Below are 16,503 nucleotides of genomic sequence, written 5' to 3'. Positions count from 1 at the left end.
TGCACATGGGCCCAATTCATTTGGAGTCCCAGGGGTGCTTTCTGCCTGTGATCCCCACTGAGTTCCTCTGGTCAGGAGGGCAGCATCCAGGGGTGAAAGGTTGAGGGGAAAAGCGGGGGCGTTGGAGAGGAATATGCCATGGACCCTTTGCACGACAGCAGAGCAGTAAATCTATCAAACCACAAATACAGTGGGGCTAAAAAGTATTTAGGCAGCCACCAATTGTGCAAGTTCTCCCACTTAAAAAGATGAGAGAGGCCTGTAATTCTCCTCACAGGTACACTTCAACTATGACAGACAAAATGAGAAAAAAAAATCCAGAAAATCACATTGTAGGATTTTTAATTAATTTATTGGCAAATTATGGTGGAAAATAAGTATTTGGTCACCTACAAACAAGCAAGATTTCTGGCTCTCACAGACCTGTAACTTCTTCTTTAAGAGGCTCCTCTGTCCTCCACTAGTTACCTGTATTAATGGCACCTGTTTGAACTTGTTATCAGTACAAAAGACACCTGTCCACAACCTCAAACAGTCACACTCCAAACTCCACTATGGCCAAGACCAAAGAGCTGTCAAAGGACACCAGAAACAAAAATGTAGACCTGCACCAGGCTGGGAAGACTGAATCTGCAATAGGTAAGCAGCTTGATTTGAAGAAATCAACTGTGGGAGCAATTATTAGGAAATGGAAGACATACAAGACCACTGATAATCTCCCTCGATCTGGGGCTCCACGCAAGATCTCACCCCGTGGGGTCAAAATGATCACAAGAACAGTGAGCAAAAATCCCAGAACCACACAGCGGGACCTAGTGAATGACCTGCAGAGAGCTGGGACCAAAGTAACAAAGCCTACCATCAGTAACACACTACGCCGCCAGACGTGCCAGACGTGTCCCCCTGCTTAAGCCAGTACATGTCCAGGTCCGTCTGAAGTTTGCTAGAGAGCATTTGGATGATCCAGAAGAAGATTGGGAGAATGTCATATGGTCAGATTAAACCAAAATATATTTTTTTTGTAAAAACTCAACTCATCGTGTTTGGAGGACAAAGAATGCTGAGTTGCATCCAAAGAACACCAAACTTACTGTGAAACTTGGGGGTGGAAACATCATGGTTGGGGGCTGCTTTTCTGCAAAGAGACCAGGACGACTGATCCGTGTAAAGGAAAGAATGAATGGGGCCATGTATCGTGAGATTTTGAGTGAAAACCTTCCGTCAGCAAGGGCATTGAAGATGAAACATGGCTGGGTCTTTCAGCATGACAATGATCCCAAACATACCGCCCAGGCAACGAAGGAGTGGCTTCGTAAGAAGCATTTCAAGGTCCTGGAGTGGCCTAGCCAGTCTCCAGATCTCAACCCCATAGAAAATCTTTGGAGGGAGTTGAAAGTCCGTGTTGCCTAGCAACAGCCCCAAAACATCACTGCTCTAGAGGAAATCTGCATGGAGGAATGGGCCAAAATACCAGCAACAGTGTGTGAAAAAAAAGACATACAGAAAACGTTTGACCTCTGTCATTGCCAACAAAGGGTATATAACAAAGTATTGAGATATACTTTGGTTATTGACCAAATACTTATTTTCCACCATAATTTGCAAATAAATTCATAAAAAATCCTACAATGTGATTTTCTGGATTTTTTTTCTCAATTTGTCTGTCATAGTTGAAGTGTACCTTTGATGAAAATTACAGGCCTCTCTCATCTTTTTAAGTGGGAGAACTTGCACAATTGGTGGCTGACTAAATACTTTTTTGCTCCACTGTATATCACCCCCCCCCCGCTCAGAGATGTAATTGTGCAGAGCATTCCCCCTGGTGACGCCTCACAGCAGCGTAGGATCTCTCTCTCTCTCACTCTCTCTTTGCTGCTCAACCACTCCCCCCTCCCTTCCTTTCGCCCCTCCTCTCTCCCTCTTTGGCTCTCCCTCTTTGGCTCTCCCTCACTGGCTCTCCCTCGCTGGCTCTCCCTCGCTGGCTCGATCCAGTGCAAGCTTTCTATCACCTCGCTCTGCTCAGCCACTGCAGCAGCAGCAGGGTTGGGGAAACTGGGGCTTGTGACAGCCCGGAATACAGCCCTGTGCAGCTGGAAGAGGCAAGGACTGCAGCAGAGAGACAAACCAAGAGAGAGAGAGAGAGGCAGGAAGGCAAAAGGAAACGGGTTGGGGATTGGGGGTGGAGAAGAAGGGCAATACGAATGTGATAGAGGAGTCGTGAGGTGCTCTGAAGAGCGATGAGCGAGTCTGGATTTATTTGGAGCCAGAGGAGCAGAATCTCTCCACCATCCTCCCTCCTCGACACTATCAAAAACCAGCCCCCTCCTCCCATATCCCATCCCTCCCTCCCTCCCTCTCTTCACAGCATCACTACCCACAACCACTGAGCCTCCAGGCCATCGCTGATGCTTCCGAATCCCAGCCCGTCCTCCACCAGACTGCTCGCTGTAGGTGGGGGCTGAATGAGGGGGAGAGTAGAGGGTTCATGGGGAGGGGCAAACCTGCTTCTGGAGCCTGCCATTTTATTGTTTTGGGGAGATTTTTAATTTCTCAATTTCTCATTCTCTCGTCACTGGTCCGCCTCCTCCTCGTCTTTATCCCTTTCTCTGGATTGAACATGCCAGCCACGGCAACGCGCCACGGCAACACGGCAACGCGCCACGGCAGAAGAGAGGCTAATGTAGCTTCTGCATCATCTTATCCCCGTTTTTTTTATTTCTAGGAGCAGCTTTGCCTTGCTGCTCGTTTGTTTTGATTCCTCCAGCGTCTCCCTCTCTGACTGTGGAGGATTTGTGCTTTATTCCTACCTGGACGGGCAGGTCGAGGATGTGGATACGTACGGCCACCCGTCACAACCCGATGGGCCGTCCCTGTTAAACGCTGCCTGCCGGTAAATGAAACATTTCCCGTTAGATGTTAGGGGAGTAGCAGTCAAGGACGGGAGAGCCTAGTGCAGAAGATGGGGGTGGAAATATGTGGGTGGCAGGCAGGAGATAGAGATATTTTGTTCTTTTTACATTGCTTGTACAGATGATGTTGAATGGGCAGGGATATTTGCAAGTTATTTTTATATGTTTGGCCTTGACTGTAATGGTCAGCTTGCTTTTGTACCAAATGTGCCAATGGATTATGTGCTTGTGTAGAGGTGTGCTTTTGCGTGTTCTGTGTACATGTGAATGAATTCCTGTTACCATGTGTATGCTTGTGTGGTACAACACACGTGTCTGCGTACATGTGTCTGCTGTATGTGTTTAACATGCATGTGCTTGACATTGTGTGTGTCTCTGTGTTCATGCGTTTGGATGATTGCTTTTCTATTCTTTCTCTGCGTGTTTATTTTTGACCCGTTGTTTGCATTGATCTTTTAGTTTTTCACATGACTATGGTCATATGTTCAGCCTGAATACATCTCTGTGTGTGCTTGTACAGGTATTGTGTGTGTGTGTGTGTGTGTGTGTGTGTGTACAGACGTGACTGCATGTGAGTGTGTGTGTGTGTGTGTGTCTCTATGTATGTGGGCATCTATGATACTCTGCATGCATCTGTTAGTAGCCTATATTGTAACCCTAGATGACAGTACAAATGCATTGAGTGGCATGATCGTCCTGTACTGACAGCTCCCTTGTCCCTCAGCTTGGAGACTGGGTGGCAGAGAAGATGCTCATGGCTCGTGACACGTCCCGCGATGAGACGCAGAAGCTGCACAAGAAGTGGCTGAAGCACCAGGCCTTCATGGCCGAGCTGTCCCAGAACAAGGAGTGGCTGGAGAAGATCGAGAGGGTGAGTAGAGTATAGTACTGCTGGGGCTCTACACAGAGGCGGAGGTGGGTATCTACCATGGGCTGATGCTCAGGAATGGGGAAGGGGAGACTGAGCTGGCTGCTCTGTTGGTGGTGGTGTTGGTGGTGGTGGTAGAGTTTTGGGTGTGTGCTAATTGGGGATGGGGGGCGAGTTAGTGTCAACTCATTATTGCTATGTCATTTGTTTTGTTTGTAGGATAAAAAATAAATACAAAGTTCCTTGTTACAATGTGATCAGACCAGTGTTTATGTTGTATATAATCAAATAACGACATTATCTGCAATATTTGTGGTCCGTAATGATTTGATTTGCTCTTAAAGGATTCTAAGGATTATTATTCTTTTAAAGGATTATTTCTAAGCCTGTTTCGAGAGTGACACAGCAAACGAGCACAAACTTGACGAGAATTGCCATCTGGTTTACCATTAGTTGAATTAAAGGACAATCACAGGCACTGAGAGTTGATGGTTGAGCGTGTCAGTGAATCGTCTCTAAGAGCTTTGATGAACCCAGAGATGCCCTGATGTGCCTATGAGCACGAACGGCTTCGCCTGAAATCGCCACTGGTCACATCACCACATCATATCTGTGGGCCCTGCCTGCCCTATCAGATTGATACAAACTGTAACATCAGTGGAATAATTGCTTTAGGCAAGTAGTACAAGTACACCCACTGGCTCGGACGTGGCTCATTATACCCTGCGATATCAATCCTATTCCCACTAATCGGAGCAAGGCTGCACGAGATGCACATGGCGTGGAAAAGCAAACGTTTTCATCGAAAGTTCGGACACTGTGCATTTGTACACTGTGCATTTGTACACTGTGCATTTGCACACTGTGCATTTGTACACTGTGCATTTGCACACTGTGCATTCGCACACTGCGTTCGTACACTGTGCAAATGGATTTGGGAACATGGTTGCCATTAGACCTAAGTATATCCAGAAGTGTAATATAGCAGTGGAGGCTGCTGAGGGGAGGGCGGCTCATAATAATGGCTGGAATGGAGTCAATGGAGTGGTATCAACCACATGGAAACCCCACCTTTTGATGTGTTTGATGTCATTCCATTGACTCCATTCCAGGCATTATTAGAAGCCCCTCAGTGACGTCATCGAGGCTGAGTCTAAGTGGTACGGTCCGTTTTGGATTCAAATTCAGGTCATCTGCATAGCTAGATACTGGAGTGTTATTGGAAGGTGCTTACTGCAGCTGCTGTGCAAGGGAACGATCGCTTGGAGGCACACCCATTGGCATGCCTATGATCTCAGTAGAATAATTGGCAGCATGTAATTTGTATACAGCTCCTCTTACAGTAAAGTATTTCTAGGTACAGTGTGATTAGCCACGTCTCCCAGCGATGCTGTGTATCCAAACAGAAACACAGTTTACTCCCCCGGGGCTCCGTCATAGCGTTGGTGGGAAAACAAATGAAACGCGGAGAGACAGGCACCCTAAATGCACCGTAACACAGCTGCACTGTGTGTGTGTGTGTGTGTGTGTGTGTGTGTGTGTGTGTGTGTGTGTGTGTGTGTGTGTGTGTGTGTGTGTGTGTGTGTCATTTGAAACCATGTCAACTGGTGACCTGCTCTGTGTGTGAGAGAGTCTGGGGGTCGGAATGCCTGATATCTGAAAAATCCAATTAAAAATCGAATATTTATATTATGGATGACTCTAGGTCGGAATCCATTAATGTTTAGAACCATAGTGGTTCATGGATATACACTATCTTTGCTTGACAATTTCAAACTCAGACCAACGATTCAGGATAATGACCAGGGTTTTGTTCTCAGATTGAGACATGAATATCGGATATGCCTTTATATCAGAGTATTTTAGAAAGAGTAGCCTTTGTTCTGAATATTTAAACCTACACTGCATATATATAAATCTGTAGGTATTATATATATTAACACTGTAGGCTATACCATAATATTGAATAACAGTGGAGAGGTTTCATATTTGAAAACATTCTATTGTACTTACACAGCTTACATTTTTCTATGAAATCAGAATAGTTTGTAATACGGGCAGTTTTCACTGGTATTCTGTCTCATATATTTTCTCATCTGGGTTGGTACACTCTGACCTGCCTATAGATTTCCCTCAGTAACGGCAACACTTTGAGATCGCGGTACGTAGCCCTCTGTAAAGGGCAAGTTGGTGGTCTTATGTGAGTTCAAGTCTATTGCATAGAGCCAATGTATAGATAAAACTACCCAAAGATTTCCTGAGGGGACAGCCCTAGCAAGCTGGAGCTGTGATAAATCTGTTGGGTCAGCGCTGGTGTTACAACCATATTGGTTTGAGTTAGGGTGGTCCTGGGAAACATTATTTTCCCCCTCCTGGATTTTCATGAGCTGTGTTCTCTATCGAACAATTTACCCAAAGCAAATCGGTTATATACAGTTGAAGTCGGAAGTTTACATACACCTTAGCCAAATACATTTAAACTCAGTTTTTCACAATTCCTGACATTTAATCCTAGTAAAAATATCCTGTCTTAGGTCAGTTAGGAACACCACTTTATTTTAAGAATATGAAAAAATTTAAGAATAATAGTAGAGAGAATAATTTATTTCAGCTTTTATTTCTTTCATCACATTCCCAGTGGGTCAGAGGTTTACATATACTCAATGAATATTTGGTAGCATTGCCTTTAAATTGTTTAACTTGGGTCAAACATTTTGGGTAGCCTTCCACAAGCTTCCCACAATAAGATGGGTGAATTTTGGCCCATTCCTCCTGACAGAGCTGGTGTAACTGAGTCAGGTTTGTAGGCCTCTTTGCTCCAAATGCTTTTTCAGTTCTGCCCACAAATTATCTATAGGATTAAGGTCAGGGTTTTGTGATGGCTACTCCAATATCTTGACTTTGTTGTCCTTTTTGCCACAACTAAAGGAAGTATGCTTGGGGTCATTGTCCATTTGCAAGACACATTTGCGACCAAGCTTTAACTTCCTGACTGATGTCTTGAGATGTTGGTTCAATATATCCACATAATTTTCCGTCCTCATGATGCCATTTATTTTGTGAAGTGCACCAGTCCCTCCTGCAGCAAAGCACCCCCACCACATGATGCTGCCACCCCCATGTTTCACGGTTGGGATGGTGTTCTTCGGCTTGCAAGCCACCCCCTTTTTCCTCCAAACATAACGATGGTCATTATGGCCAAACAGTTCTATTTTTGCTCAGATCAGAGGACATTTCTCCAAAAGTACGATCTTTGTCCCCATGTGAAGTTGCAAACCGTAGTCTGGCTTTTTTTATGGCGGTTTTGGAGCAGTGGCTTCTTCCTTGCTGAGCGGCCTTTCAGGTTATGTCAATATAGCACTCGTTTTACTGTGGATATAGATACTTTTGTACCTGCTTCCTCCAGTATCTTCACAAGGTCCTTTGCTGCTGTTCTGGGATTGATTTGCACTTTTCACACCAAAGTACGTTCACCTCTAGGTGACAGAACGCATCTCCTTCCTGAGCGGTTTGACGTTTGCGTGGTCCCATGGTGTTTATACTTGCGTACTATTGTTTGTACAGATGAACGTGGTACCTTCAGGCGTTTGGAAATTGCTCCCAAGGATGAACCAGACTTGTGGAGGTCTACAATATTTTTTCGGAGTTCTTGGCTGATTTCTTTAGATTTTCCCATGATGTCAAGCAAAGAGGCATTGCGTTTGAAGGTAGGCCTTGAAACACATCTACAGGTACACCTCCAATTGACTCAAATGATGTCAATTAGCCTATCAGAAGCTTTTAAAGCCATGACATCATTTTCTGGAATTTTGCAAGCTGTTTAAAGGCACAGTCAACTTGTAAACTTCTGACCCACTGGAATTGTGATACAGTGAATTATATGTGGAATAATCTGTCTGTAAACAATTGCTGGAAAAAATGACTTGTGTCATGCACAAAGTTGATGTCCTAACCGACTTGCCAAAACTATAGTTTGTTAAGAAGAAATGTGTGGAGTGGTTGAAAAACGAGTTTTAATGACTCCAACCTAAGTGTATGTAAACTGACTTCAACTGTATGAAAGGGTCTAGGACTGTCTCCAAGGTTTTGAGTAGCTAAAGTATAGGCCTTTATAGCAGCTAGAATCTCTGGTGTTACTGAACGCCCCAGCCTTTTGATGCAGGTGACCCTCTTACCCTGTAACTGTCAGGTGATTTACATTTTTTCGTGGTGGATTTTCTCCCTGACATCACATGCCCGGCAGCTATTGGAAGGTGCAACTTTGCCAAGTGGACGGATATGTGCCCGAGCTTGCACTGGTTGCCAGGCAACAGCCTGTCCCCTCCCAGAATACCTCATGTATGAAGGTCATTTGTCCTGCTTCTCTCCCATATCTCTGAAACCAGGAAGTGAAACCAGCAGGAAGTGACATGTTAAAGGGCTACCGTGAAGAGTATCATAAAATGTTTGACTGTACAGATAAAGGATGAAAAAGTGTGAAAATGTTCTGGAAAGAGCATCTGCTAAATTACTAAAATGTGAGAAAATGTCCTATAAATAGAGGTGTTAATTACACGGATCTGATGCAGGTGAGAAGACTGGATGTGAGAACAACCCGTGTCTGTGGGTGTCTTAACCTAATTTTGGAAGTGCAGAATTGAAGATGCTTAAAAGTGCTTGTCCCTGCAGTGTGGATTGTAATCATTGGATCTAGTGCTTGTCCCTGCAGTGTGGAACTTTTTATAAATGGGGCCTGCCACTGTTTCTCTCAAAGCTGTTGCTACCCAAAGCCCAATGGGCTCCTATTTACTCTTTCCCCTCGTTTTTCAGTTATTTCATTGGCCCCTTACTATTTTACAAGGGACCTCCGGGACAAGTTGCAAAAGTGACTCTCTCTCTTTTGTTTCGGTGTTTGTGTGTGTGGTTGCATTGAGCATGCATGCGTGCATGCGTGTGTGTGTGTTTGGGATTATGTATGATGGAAAGCAGTCATCATTACCAGTAGCTACCCTGACACTACATTAATAGTGATGCCATAACAACAACATAAGCACTGCATTTTATAATTGCATCTCCATCTGTTTAGGTCCTTGGCGTCCCACGACTAGCGTCCTACACACACACTCACCCTCTTTTCTTAACCCCTTTGGGAGTAAAGTTTGACCCATGTGTTTTTGCCGGCGCTGCAATATAAAGGGGCTTGTGAGCTGAGAGGGAGAGTGAGCAGAGAGCAGGCAGAGTGGGAGAACAGTCAGAGCCTCCTCAACTACAGCACATAGCAGGGAGGTAGAGGGAGGCAGATAGACAATTATGTCAAACAGTTCCATGTTCCAACACTGTCAGGACATTGCTAATACCCAGCTATCACAGTGTCCTCATAACGGTTTGTGGAACATTGCTGTAACGCTGTGGCACCGATTCTTCACAATATATTGGCTACATTTTTGCTTTTCTTAATACAGGATACTGTGCTACAATATTACGGGAAAGCCAAGTGTATTATGTAGGCTTGTGAAGTTGAACCAGTGGTAGGCGCGACCTGTGCACAGTCAAAAGAAAACGCCATGCTTGCTAACTTAGTTAGCTATGTGATTAAATGGAACTGTTATAGACTGTTTTTTTCTTTTACAAGCAAGAGAAATAAACACTCACACTGTACTGAGTGAATGAACAAAAACAATCAAGATTATGAATTAGGCTGCTTGAGAAGGTTGGAACAACCTGCCTGCACATTGCTGGAAGTACAATAGACCAGTGCATTCAGAAAGTATTCTCACCCCTTGACTTTTTCCACATTTTGTTGCGTTACAGCCTGAATTTAAAATGGATGAAATAGAAATTTGGTGTCACTGGCTCTAGACACAATACCCCATAATATCAAAGTGGAAGTATGTTTTTAGACATTTTTAAACATTAATTAAAAATTAAAAGCTGAAATGTCTTGGATCGATAAGTGTTCAACCCCTTTGTTATGACAAGCCTAAATAAGTTCAGGAGTAAAAATGCGCCTAACAAGTCATACTAAGTTGCATGGACTCTATGCTTGCAATAATCATGTTTTAACATGATTCTTAAATGACTACCTCACCTCTTTACCCCACACATACTGTACAATTATCTGTAAGGTCCCTCAGTGAAGCAATGAATTTCGAACAGAGATTCAACCACAAAGACAAGGGAGGTTTTCCACTGCCTAGGAAAGGAAGGCACCTATTGGATGGATTGGGTAGAAAGAAGCAGGCATTGAATATCAAATCCAATTGAATGTCATTTGTCACATGCGCCGAATACAACAGTGAAATGCTTACTTACAAGACTTTAACCAACAATGCAGTTTTAAGAAAAATAAGTGTTAAGTAAAAAATAAAATAACAAATCATTAAAGAACAGGAGTAAAATAACAGTATTGAGGCTATATACAGGGGGTACCGGTATAGAGTCAATGTGCGGAGGCACCGGAATATCCCTTTGAGCATGGTGAAGTTATTAATTATACTTTTGATGGTGTATCAATTATACACCCAATCACTACAAAGATACAGCCTTCCTAACTCAGTTGCCGAAGAGGAAGGAATAAAATTTAAAAAAAGTACAACTGCCAAAAATGTACAACTGCCAAAAGGAATGAACTTTACATTCTGAATGCAAAGTGTTATGTTTGAGACAAATCCAACACAATCCATCACTGAGTACCACTCTTCATATTTTCAAGTATGGTGGTGGCTGCATCGTGTTATGGGTATTCTTGTCATCGGCAAGGACCAGGGAGTTTTTTAGGATAAAAATAAACGGAATAGAGCTAAGCACAGGTAAAATCCTAGAGGTAAACCTTGTTCAGTCTGTTTTCCATCAGACACTGGGAGACAAATTCACCTTTCAACAGGACAATAACCTAAAACCAGAGGCCAAATATACACTGGAGTTGCTTACCAAGATGACATTGAGTTGCCTATAGTTACAGTTTTGACTTAAATCAGAATAGAAATCTATGACAATACTTGCTGTCTAGAAATGATTAACAACCAACTTGACAGAACTTGAAGAATATTAAAAATAATAATTGGCAAATATTGCAAAGTCTCAGTGTGCAAAGACTTACCCACAATGACTCACATCTGTAATTGTTGCCAAAGGTGATTCTAATTTGTATTGCCTCAGGGGTGTGAATACTTACACTCTGTACAGTTCATTTGTAAAGTATTCAGACCCCTTCACTTTTTCCACATTTTGTTACATTATATCCTTATTCTATTTTTTTTTATTTCCCCCTCATCAATCTACACACAATAAAAATAAAAAATAAAAAACAGAAATACCTTATTTATATAAGTATTCAGACCCTTTGCTATGAGACTCGAAATTGAGCTCAGGTGCATCCTGTTTCCATTGATCATCTTTGCGATGTTTCTACAACTTGATTGGAGTCCACTTGTGGTAAATTAAATTGATTGGACATGATTTGGAAAGGCACACACCTGTCTCTATAAGGTCCCATAGTTGGCAGTGCATGTCAGAGCAAAAACCAAGCCATGAGGTCGAAGGAATAGTCCGTAGAGCTCTGAGACAGGATTGTGTTGAGGCACAGATCTGGGGGGGGGTACTTAAAAAAATTCTGCAGCATTGAAAGTCCCCAAGAACACAGTGGCTTCCATCATTCTTAAATGGAGAAGTTTGGAACCACCAAGACTCTTCCTAGAGCTGGCCGCTCGGCCAAATTGAGAAATCGGGGGAGAAGGGCCTTGGTCAGAGAGGTGACCAAGAACCCGATTGTCACTCTGACAGAGTTCCTCTGTGGAGATGGGAGAGCTGTCCAGAAGGACAACCATCTCTGCAGCACTCCACCAATCAGGCCTTTATGGTAGAGTGGCCAGACGGAAGCCACTCCTCAGTAAAATGCACACAACAGCCCTCTTGGAGTTTGTCAAAAGGCACCTGGTCTGATGGTTCACCTTCCAACAGGACAATGACCCTAAGCACACTGCCAAGACAATGCAGGAATGGTTTCGGGACAAGTCTCTGAATGTCCTTGAGTGGCCCAGCCAGATTCCAAACTTGAACCCGATAGATAGAACATCTCTGGTGAGACCTCAAAATAGCTGTGCAGCGACGCTCCCTATCCAACCTGACAGAGCTTAAGAGGATCTGCAGAGAAGAATGGGAGAAACTCCCCAAATACAGGTGTGTCAAACTTGTAGCATCATACCCAAGAAGACTCCAGGCTGTAATTGCTGCCAAAGGTGCTTCAACAAAGTACTGAGTAAAGGGTCTGAATACTTATATATAGATGTGATATTTCAGTTGTTGTTTTTTTATTCATTTGCAAAAATGTCTAAAAACCTGTATTTGGTTTGTCATTATGGGGTATTGTGGGTAGAATGATGAGGGGGGGAAAAGTCTTTAACACATTGTTGAATAAGCCTGATAACAAAATGTGGAAAAAGTCAAGGGGCCTGAATATTTTCCGAATGCACTGTAATTTAGATATTTCTGTATTTTATTTTCAATACATTTGCAAAGAAATTCCCCCCAAAATACTAAAATGAATCAGTTTTGAGTTCTGGCTGTAACACAACAAAATGTGGACTAGGTCAAACGGTATGAATACTTTCTGAATGCACTATAGCTTCTGTGGTAGGTCAAAGCTGTGTGCTGGAAAACGTTTATGGGTGAAATACTCATCGTGGTGCTCATGTGAATTTCATTTATTTTTCGGCTTCAGACCAATTCCTACATAAAACATTTGTTTTTGTTTTTAATAGGCCATGGTATTTGCACTGATATTGGGGCTAGGCCTACTCTAAATTGCAGTCTGGACATTGACATGCCAAACGTAGTCAGTAAGTAAGATTAAATTCACTAGGCCTAAAAAGACAGTGTATAATTCTAATCAAAATTATAATTAAACAAAACAACTTATTTTAAATAGGCTATCTCTAAATATAGTTACAGTCACTGTCATTTCTCCCTGCGGGTGTATAATACGGACAAGCCAACTTAGACTATGGAGGGTTTTACGGACACCCACACTTTTCACAGGAGCTGGATGGAAATCCAATACAGTATAAAGAGAAAGGGGGAATGTCCACACACCGTTATACCACTCGCAAATGTCACGTTTTCTAAACATCACGGAACCATTGCAGATCTAATTTGCACATCTCCAGAAATAGCAGACAAAATTGCATTTGAGCCGTGGACGCTCTCACCGTTAACCTATGGACGGTGATGATATCATGAACCGCATCTCTCGTTCCGTGAGCATAAGGAAAAATGTGCACACGTACAGTTGGCCTAAGGGCTCTTAGGCAGAAGGATGCCTGACTGTTTTGCTGCTCTTGATATTTTCATAATAGGCTACTGATTACGCTACTGTGCGCCTCCGCTGGCAAAATCGATGTGATAACCAATTGCGGTACTGCTAAGACCAGCTTTCGGTGAGTCTTAAGTATCACCAGGAGCGCTGCAAAATATTGGCACATTGGCGCACGTTTTTAGGGTCACGGCTCAAATATTTCCACCCCTCCCACCTCAGCGCAAGCTGATATAAGACAGGTAAATGACCAACTCTGCCACCAGGGTTGGAAAATAGAAGAGCGCAGGCTTTTACAAGTCGATATTGCCAAAGAGCGTTTGACACTAGCAACACCCTTAACGCCAGCCGGATGTAGAGCCCAAAGAGCGAGCGTTTGACACTAGCGACACCCTTAACGCCAGCCGGATGTAGAGCCCAAAGAGCGTGCGTTTGACACTAGCGACACCCTTAACGCCACCCGGATATAGAGCCCAAAGAGTTATATACTGGCCTGGGCGACGCTCAAAGCCAGGTTTGCACGCTCAACCAATTGACGGCGCACGACAACAATCTCTAACATGTTTCTTTACTTCCCCAGGTGATCAACCATCAAAAGGACTCACTATCCACACACAAATATCCCATGAATAAATGTGCTTCTCAGAATCAGTTTCATAGACAATGTCTGGCTTCATTATAAGGCATGGCTTTAGATCAAGTGACGAAGGACGTAGGACAGTCTTCACAAAGCTTGACATTTCCTTCAAAACACTCATACATGTTGGCTCCTCTTGGTGCCTGCTGGCCATTGCACCCCCCCCCCCCCCCCCCAGCCGAATCATGTGACTGTGTCTGGTCCTCCCAGGCAGATTTATGCCTCCAGGGCTTCACACATGGAGTAATATTGACACATGGACACAACCAGCCAAACGCGATGGCCACACTTTATGTAATTGTCATTCAATAACAGATTGGTATTGCGTACGTGATCTTGTAGTGATGATTCTTTTTTTTCCCGTTGCCATCTGTTATTTTTCTGTGGTCATTATAGTAATTCTCCTTTTCCCCTGTCCTTTGGTTACAAGCAACTTGTTTTCAACATTATACTGCCAACATCTACGAGTTGGGTAGAGTACCCTTGCTGCCCCACGCATCTGGAGATCAAAAAAGCAACATATGCATCCGGAGCTATTTTGGCACTGTTGGGAGTGCGTCCCTTCACAGTGCAGCTGTGGTGTGGTCTCCAAATGAGGACATCCTTTGTGTGGGCAGATCATGAGAAGGCCGACCGAGAGGGATCAGAGGGAAGAGGATGCTCCACTGATGGTGCGGCCGTTAAGCACAGTAGCCGAGCAAATGTCCTCCCAACTGGAATATGCAATAGAGATATTTCAATGCATTCTTGTTCTGAGCCTTGAGCAGAAACCGTTATGTGTTTCAGAGGAACGAGACGCCGATGTTTTTAACTGAGCACAAAGTGAATTAACTAACTAGCGTTTCAATCATTCCCCGTGAAATGCACACTTATCTCCAATCAGTGAATTACATTAAAGGGGTTTAAAATGCAAATAGATTTGTTTTTTTCCCGACCGGTCCTATAGACTCTTTATGGTGCCTTGGGGAAACGGTGACACAGAATGAATTACTGTGTGTGTGTGTGTGTGTGGGGGGGGGGGGTTGATCATGGGTAGGTTAAATCTCCTCTTCGGTCGTCATTGGCTGATGTGTCTCCCTGGCGGTGATTATGATTGCGTAGTTTACAACCCCCAGTGCTCGGGAACACTTGTGTGCACTCAGGCGCACAGGACAGAGCTGGAGAGAGGTGGAGGGATGGGAAGATAGAGGAAGGAATAAAGCACATATGTTGGGAGAGAGAGAGAAAGAGAGAGAGAGCGTGGGGGGTGGCAGAGTGCTGCAGAGAAAGGGAGCAAGTGTATGTCTGTCTGCCTCTCCCCTCTCTGAGTCTGTGATGGTGTGTCATGGCAGGCAGCAACTCAGTGTGCTCTCCTCTCATTCGCTGGCTGAGTCTCTGGGGTTGCGGTTGTTATGCGATTACATTGGGCTTACTGGAAAGAATCTGTATCTATTCTGAAAACACCTGAGAGTGTAATGAATGAAATCAACAAGAGATGAGTCAAACCTGAAATCCTCCAAACCAAACCGATGAAGACAGACAAAGGAGAGATCCGTACCAGATTATTCTATCAGGATGTAAAATGATGATAAGAGAAGCGCATTTTTATCTGTGAGCCCTGACCTCTAAAGTTGAAGTGGTTTTCTGGGCTGCCAGGGCCGAGCCAGCCCTTTAACCCAATTTCATGTGCACTGATGGGCCAGAGTCAGGAGCTGCTGATCTGGAGCCCAGGCTGTAGCACTCAGGCCTCTTAAAGGTGTACCACTGAATTACAGCTCATGCTTACAAGCTAACAATGGTAGACAAATAGAACATTTTCTTTGGCATTTAATGTGGTTGCTTAGAATCCATTTTATTTACCTGCCAGATTAAGGATATAGGGAAACCATAGCCAACGCCATATCAATCAAATTTACATCAGCACGTGTCACAAAGTGCTTAAATGTATGTTCCGATATGGTGAACTGCCAACGTGGTAATCACAAATTGCTGCTGGCTATGAACTATTTACAGAATGATTTCAATGGAAAAAATCCAATGTTTGTGGCAGTAGATTGTTTATGACCCCATGTTCCATAAGTGATATAAATATGACTTTATTTTCAAGTTATTAGAATTTCCACTCATCAATGTCTCCCTTTACCTCTCTGCTCCCCTCCTCATGCTCCCCTCCTCATGCTCCCCTCCTCATGTTCCCTCTCCCTTACCCTAACCTTCAACCCCCCATTCTATTTCTCTCTCTCAACGTCTTCTTCCTATCCTACACCTGCCATCTCCACCCCCCACTACCCTCCCTCTCCATCCTCCAGGAGGGCCAGCAGTTGATCCAGGAGAAGCCCGAGCTGAGCCCGGTGGTGCGGCGGAAGCTGGGGGAGATCCGGGAGTGTTGGCAGGACCTGGAGAGCACCACCCAGGCCAAGGCCCGCCAGCTGTTTGAAGCCAACCGGGCCGACCTACTGGTGCAGAGCTACGTCAGCCTGGACCATCGGCTGCACCAGCTGGAGGGACAACTGTGCTACGTGGACCAGGGTCAGGACCTGACCAGCGTCAACAAGCAGCTCAAGAAGCTCCAGGTCTCTTCCACTTCATTATATGATCCAACTACTGTTACAGTTTTTGTTTTTTGTGATCAGTTTAGAATAGTTGGGAAATATCGTTGGGTGTGGTGTTGCTATGGTATCGTAGTTAGGTTTAAGCTGTTGAATATCGCAGTGTATCTCTATATATAAAGACCTAGGGTTGTTCTGTGTGAATTACTAATCCTTTATCATCCATTTTCTCTGAATACCTTGCTGTTTTCTCTTCATTTACGTGCCTTAAA

General features: G+C 44.0%; 1 protein-coding gene across 12 annotated transcripts in view; it reads left to right on the top strand.

Annotated features, from left to right (window-relative positions):
• LOC110503306 (spectrin beta chain, non-erythrocytic 4) overlaps nt 1–16,503 on the top strand; it is a 71,397-nt gene that overhangs the window by 39,633 nt on the left and 15,261 nt on the right. For 7 of the 12 annotated variants that reach the window (XR_016491303.1, XM_090218161.1, XM_036961363.2 and 4 more), the window contains exons 19-20: nt 3,634–3,780; nt 15,992–16,255. Coding sequence is in view for 11 of the 12 variants with exons in the window: in XM_090218161.1 (XP_090074287.1) it covers nt 3,634–3,780; nt 15,992–16,255 (411 nt within the window). In the remaining variant the exon portion in view is untranslated. Of the gene's footprint in view, nt 1–2,006; nt 2,891–3,633; nt 3,781–15,991; nt 16,256–16,503 lie in introns of those variants that run through there. The other 5 variants (XM_090218166.1, XM_090218165.1, XM_090218164.1 and 2 more) reach the window with 1 other exon arrangement.

The sequence above is a fragment of the Oncorhynchus mykiss genome, chromosome 24 (assembly GCF_057628025.1).
Source record: "Oncorhynchus mykiss isolate SJ-2025 chromosome 24, ASM5762802v1, whole genome shotgun sequence".
NCBI lineage: Eukaryota > Metazoa > Chordata > Actinopteri > Salmoniformes > Salmonidae > Oncorhynchus > Oncorhynchus mykiss.
The sequence above is the reverse complement of the archived record's forward strand: the minus strand, read 5'-3'. Positions and strand labels throughout refer to the sequence as shown.